Source organism: Thermothelomyces heterothallicus (assembly GCF_042370625.1).
Source record: "Thermothelomyces heterothallicus CBS 202.75 unplaced genomic scaffold P884_scaffold_1, whole genome shotgun sequence".
NCBI lineage: Eukaryota > Fungi > Ascomycota > Sordariomycetes > Sordariales > Chaetomiaceae > Thermothelomyces > Thermothelomyces heterothallicus.
In genome coordinates this window covers 523,669-529,711 of record NW_027192562.1, presented here as the reverse complement: position 1 = coordinate 529,711, position 6,043 = coordinate 523,669, and the positions used below count along the sequence as shown (strand labels likewise).

General features: G+C 61.8%; 2 protein-coding genes across 2 annotated transcripts in view; one reads left to right on the top strand and one right to left on the bottom strand.

Moving 5' to 3' along the window:
- Window positions 1-688: 688 nt before the first annotated feature.
- Window positions 689-2,795, bottom strand: P884DRAFT_273812 (Sas10 C-terminal domain-containing protein; the record flags this gene model as incomplete). The annotated part of the gene is made up of 3 exons (XM_069442633.1): window positions 689-1,186; window positions 1,315-2,307; window positions 2,346-2,795. The coding sequence occupies 3 exons, from the start codon at window positions 2,793-2,795 to the stop codon at window positions 689-691; spliced, it is 1,941 nt and encodes a 646-aa protein (XP_069301461.1).
- A 399-nt stretch (window positions 2,796-3,194) lies between these two features.
- The window catches only part of P884DRAFT_233691 (uncharacterized protein), a gene marked incomplete at its 3' end in the record, with an annotated part of 3,381 nt that continues 532 nt past the window's right edge, over window positions 3,195-6,043 (top strand). The window contains exons 1-3 of the mRNA XM_069439891.1: window positions 3,195-3,366; window positions 3,448-4,376; window positions 5,028-6,010. Of these exons, the coding sequence (XP_069301460.1) occupies window positions 3,241-3,366; window positions 3,448-4,376; window positions 5,028-6,010 (2,038 nt within the window). The 5' untranslated portion in view covers window positions 3,195-3,240. The remainder of the gene's footprint in view (window positions 3,367-3,447; window positions 4,377-5,027; window positions 6,011-6,043) is intronic.

The window sequence follows — 6,043 nt, the reverse complement described above, 5'->3', positions numbered from 1 at the left end:
TTTCCCCCCCTTTTACCCCCTGGACCTCCACGTCCCGCCTTGGCTATCAGGGTTCTCAACCGCAATCCCACTCTCGCACACTCGCAGGATCCAGCCGTCCAGAGAACGCACCCCTTCCGTTCATCAGCGAGCAAGCGGAGGCGTATGCTAGTTACATCTACGTACAGTACAGTACAGTACCTGCCTGCCAGCACACCAACCACGCCTCCAAACCACACGAACGGCTCAAAAGGGGGAAGTCTCTCGCTCGCGAAAATAATCAATCCCGTTTCCGCCTTCAGAGTTGGTGGTGGGTGCAACGCGGTGAATTGGCCGTGGCCACCAGAACAGAGTCTGTAATGTTCCACCCCGCTCAGCCGCGCCCCAACTACCTAGTCTGCCACGCCGTCCACCGGCATCAAGCAGGGAGGAGGAGGAGGAGGAGGAGGAGGAGTCGCCCATGGGCAGCTCAGCCGCTGGCCAGTTTCGGGTCAGGCATTGCCTGCACTTCGAGTGCACGCACACACCACACTCAGACAGACAGACACACACACACACACACACACACACACACACACACAGAGAGAGAGAGAGAGAGAGAGAAAGAGAGAGAAAGATGCAAAGAGAATTAAAAATGTTGCCACCAAATGTTTCCATTGCCGACCAAAAGTACCTACAATACCCGATCCCACGCCGCTGTCGGACCAGATCACAGCTTGACGCTCTTGACCAGGCTGGTCTTGATACCCGACAGCTCGCCCTGGTACCCGCCGGGGCCCTCGCCGCCCTTGTAGACGGCCTTGACGCTCCGCAGCTTCTTCTGCTTCTGCTCGTACTTCTTCCTCTTCTTGACGCGCGGGTTGCGCGCCTCCTTCTTGCGGTGCGGCGTCAGGCCCTTGTTCTTCTGGATCTGGTACGTGATCTGCCGCTTGCCGTCCTCCCCGATCTGCTCCTCCTCCACCACGCGCTCGCCCCGGCGCGCCTTGGCCAGCGCCTCGAACCGCGCCGCCTTGTCCTCGCGCTTCTTCCTGGCCTCGTGCGCCACCATGTCGTAGTACTCGTCCTCCTCGCCCCGCACCTGCTGCGCCACCGCGTCCTCGCCCTCGCCCTCGCCCTCGCTGTCGCCCTCGCCCAGGTCCGCCCCGAACTTGCTGCCCTTCTTGCCCCGCCGTTCCGCCTCGGCGTTGAGACGGGCTTGGCGATCCTTCTGTGGGAGGTCTGTCAGCGCTCAGGGCCTCTTCACAAGGGCGAACTGGGAGGAGACAAGAGAAGAGAAGAGAATAGAGATGAGAGATGAAAGAGAAAGAAAATCGTCGAGAGATAGATTGAACTTACCAAGCGCTCGCGGTACGGAATATCCATGTCGCCGCCCGCATCCCGGCCGGCACCCGCGCGCTTGTTGGCCTTCTGCACGATCTGCGACGTGTAAAACTTGAGGCTCTTCTTGCGACGGGCCTTGTCGGCGGCCGTGCGGGCATCCAGCGCCTCCTCCTCGCCAAAGTCGGACCGGTTGTCGTCGTCGGCCGCCCCGGCCGAGGCAGCAGCAGCAGGCGCGCCTGCGGCCTTGCCGGCCTTGCCGGCCTTCTTGGCGCTCTTGAGCAGCGTCGACAGCTCTGCCAGGGACTCTTCGACCGCCCGGGCCTTCCTCGCCGCCTCGGCCGCCTTCTTCTTGTTCGCCTTGACCTCGGCCTTGGAGAGCTTCTCCGCTCGCCGCTTTGGCGCTGACGCGCCGTCGACCATCTCGAGATCGGCCTCCTCCTCGGGCGGCGAGAGCATGCCGTTGGACGGCGGCGCAACGGGCCTTGCCGCCTTGAGATTCTTGACTTTCAGCCAGGCCTCCCTACACTGCACCAGGGTCTCCATCACGTCGTGTTCCCTGAGCTCTGACGGGTTCATGGTCGCTGCCGACCCGTCGCCGTCGCGCGAAGGGGACGTGAGGATGGCAAAGTAGCTCGCCAGCGCTGCGACGTAGCACCCTGCCAGCCAGGACCTGATCACCTGTAGGGACTTGGCCGGCTTTCCTTCCGCTTCTTTTTGCAGGGTAGCCAGAAGAGGCTGAAGCTCCCTGAACTCGTCCACTAGGTAGTCAAATTCGGGATAGCGAGCCTGCAGCAGCTTGTACCGCTCCTCGGGTCCCATGTCGTCGGTCACCTCGACTTCCTTGAGCACTTCGGTCACGACCTCGTCCTCGTCTTTGCCCTGCTCTTTCGGTGCCAGCCATTCGCTCTCGTCAAAGGCGAAATCGGCCTCCTGCATCTTGGCCAGCTTCTTGGCCTGGAGGCGCCGTGCCTCTGCCTCTTCTTCCTGCGGCAGGCGGTCAGTGTCTCTCTTCTCTCTCGCGGCGACCGACCGGAGGGAAAACCTACCAATGCATCTGCCTCCGTCTCGATGGTATCCGCGTTGTAGTACTCCTTTTTCGAGGAGCCCCACCAGCCCTCATCGCCGTCCTCCCCCTCCCCTTTCCTTTCCTCCTCGTCGAACAAGTCCTCAGTCACTCCTCCACCCGCTCTCTTTCCGGTCCCTTTCTTGACAGGCACCCGCTCTTCTTCCTCCGAGCTCTCGTCCGACTCCTCCTCCCCGAGAATCTCCTCGTCCGAGGGTTCTAGAAACGCATCTTCCTGTTGCTGCCTCTTGAGGCGCTTGGAGCGCGGCTCTTCGTCCTCGTCAAAGTCGATGCGGTCCTTCTCGGCCCAGTACTCGTCCTGCGAGTCGGCGACATCTTCGTACGTCCTGATGGTGAGGCGCGCGTCCTTGGGGTCGATTTCGCGGGGTCCGCTGGGCTCCGGGTCGCGGGGGGCTTTTCTTTTCTTGGCCATGTTGCGACAAAAGGAGGAGTTGGCGGCAGCACGCCGAGCAAATCCAAAAACGATTTGGCCGATCGATATCTGCTACCGACGGCTGAATGAAGTCTCTTGATTGTGTGCTTGTTGTGCTGGCGAAGTGTGGGGTTCCTCGCCGTTTGTCCGTGGCAGAATTTCTGGTTTTTTTTTTTTTTTTTTTCTTTACCACTTTTTCTGGCGAAGACCGCCCCAGCGACCACCCAACGGGCCACAGCAGGTCCCGCCGTTCCCGCCATGGACCCGCTGGGGTGCAGGGTCCCGCTACTTCTCACTATCTCGTGCGTGTGGGGCGGCAGAATCCAATCAAAACCCCTTGCTAGTGCGCCTTCTAGGCCAGGTAAGCTTTCCCTCCATAAGTTGGAGGTATGTATGTACGTGGTCGACAACCTAACTTCTCACTGATGCGGCTCAGTCTCACTCCATGGATACCCTGCAACGGCTCGGCATCCCACTGCCAATTGCTACTGGTTCCCTGGGACTTGTTGTCGCCCTCATTGTAAGCATGCGGTTCTGGGGAAGAAAAAATCACATGCCCGTGGAGGGCCGGGTATGTTTAACTACCTCTTCGAACTTGCAATTACTCGGACTAGCTTCCCTTCCCCGGTCCTAACGCCATTGGGTTCCCCAGACGGTCCTTATCACCGGCGCCTCCGAGGGCATGGGCCGCAGTGCAGCCATCCAGCTCGCCGCCAAGGGCGCCAACGTCATCCTCGTGGCGCGCAACGTGGGCCGGCTCGAGGAAGCGCTCGCTGACGTCAAGGCGGCTGCTTCCTCGCCCTCGACCCAGCGCTTCACCTACATCTCGGCCGACGTGTCGGAGCCCGATTACGCGTCGGCCGTCATCGCCGAGGCCATCGCGTGGAACGGTGGCCGCAGCCCGGACATCGTCTGGTGCGTCGCCGGCATGTCGACGCCGCTGCTCTGGACCGACGACGGCGCGCTGGCCGCGGCCCGCCGCAACATGGACGTCAACTACTTCGGCTCGGCCGAGATGTCGCGCGCCATCCTGCGCGAGTGGCTCGACCCGGCCAACCGCACCGGCCCCGAGGCCGAGCCCAAACACCTCATCTTCACCGCCTCGGTGCTCGCCCTCTTCGCCATCGTCGGCTACGGGCCCTACTCGCCCTCCAAGTGGGCGCTCCGCGGCCTGGCCGAGACCCTGGCCATGGAGCTCAACCTGTACCCGGACAACCCGGTCAAGGTGCACGTGGTCTATCCGGCCACCATCGTCAGCCCCGGGCTGGAGCGCGAGAACAAGACGAAGCCGGCCATCACGGTCGAGCTCGAGAAGGAAGAGCCGCCCGAGAGCCCCGACACGGTCGCGCGCAGGGCCATCGCCGGCCTCGAGCGCGGCGAGTTCTTTGTCCCCGTCTCGTTCCTCGGCAACCTGATGCGCTGCGGCGTCATGGGCGGCTCACCGAGGAACAACTGGGTGGTGGACACGCTGGTGGGCTGGGTCGTGCCCATCATCTACTTCTTCGTCCTGAGGAGCTTGAATGCCCAGGTGAGGGCATGGGCCAGGAAGCATGGGCATCCGGCAACAACGGCGAAAGCGACGTAAAGAGAGCGAGAGCCCCCGGGGCGAGAGGTATTGTCATATATGATGCCATACGTATCCCAAGAGTGACGACGGGTGGCATGGAGCGAAAAGAGCAAGGTATCGGATATGCTAATGCTAATATAATTACTGTATGATTCATCCAACCCCAACCCCAACCCCAACCCCAACCTGGGGCTCCCCTTCCAAAATCAAAGATATTGTTTTCAAACATCCGGGTTCCCGCCGGCGCTATCCAACTAATAGAAGCACGAGAACCATTTCAGTGAAAGGCGCAAACCGCCCGCCAACATCCGAGCTGCCGGCAGCTAATCTTGAGCAGTTTAGGTAGGTGTGATGATATGAGTGTCTTGTGACCAAACAAGCCCTCCGGCACGAGTGCTACTTAATATCTCCCCGATCTTTGTGGCAGGCAAGAGCCAAGACAATCTGCACAGACCAGCTGCACTCTGGTCAAGTGACAGGGCTGTTTCATTGGGTAATGGCACAAAAATTCTCCGCAGGCGGCAAACACGCCTCCGTCGCGCTCCAGCTCTCTTCAACCTCACGACCCAAAAATACCGGCCTTACAGCTGACGACAGCTGCTCAACTAACAGCGATCCCTACCGACGCCAGCCATCACGAGCCGCCCCCCGGGGACCATCTTGAGATCCCGCCCGGGCACTAGCATGACATCGTCGGTCATCCGCTCGCAGCGCGGTCGATCAAATAAGGTGACGAAGCCGGGTCCTCCGCCGCGCGGACGCAACCCGCGCCAGGTGGCCGCACACCTGGCTGCCCACGAAGATCACGCCCACAATCACGGCCTGCCCGACGATCTCAAGGCCGATCCGGGCTCCGTCTTTGACGACGTCAGGATGGGTGCCGATGATTACGCCGCTGCCGCCGCTGCCGCCGCCGTCATGGACACGGACCTAACCGAGGACGCCCACGGCGAGGCAGAGGCCGAAGCCGATATGGACGACGGCAACGGCACCGCCACCGGCGCGCCCCCGGCCATGCCACACGTCGACCTCACGGCCGCCAACATCCTCGCCAACGGCGGGGCTGGCGCTCCGGCCACCGCCATGTCTCAGCCAGTTCAGGAGCAGTTGCAGGAGATGCAGCAGAATCTAGCACACGCCCAGCACGCGCATCAACAACATCAGCATCCACACCCACACCAGCACCAGCACCAGCACCAGCACCAGCACCAGCATCAGCATCAGCATCCACACCAACACCAGCACCAACACCAACACCAGCCGGCCGCCCAGATGGGCACCCCGCAGCAGATGCAGCCCGGCCACCAGCCGATGGAACAGCCGATGGTCAAGACGACGGAGGAGCTCGCGAGGGATTCCGGGTACGGCGAACTCAACATCGAGAGCGCCCTCGCGAAGCGGCTAGCGAGGGAGCCCGGGCAGCGCCTCGCCCAGCAGCGCAGGCCGGAACAAGTCTTGAACCTGGCGCGGCGCAGCAACGTCGAGGCTTTGTTTGCCCACATCGCTGGCGAGCCCGCCCGCGTTCCTTGCAAGAACTGCCACAAGGGCCACGGGCCGTGGACGAGCTGCATCGTTGTCGACGGCCAGATGTGCGGCAGCTGCGCCAATTGCTGGTTCAATGCTAGCGGTGCCCGCTGCAGCTTTCACGGTACGTCCTCAACCGGGACCTTTTTTTTTTTTT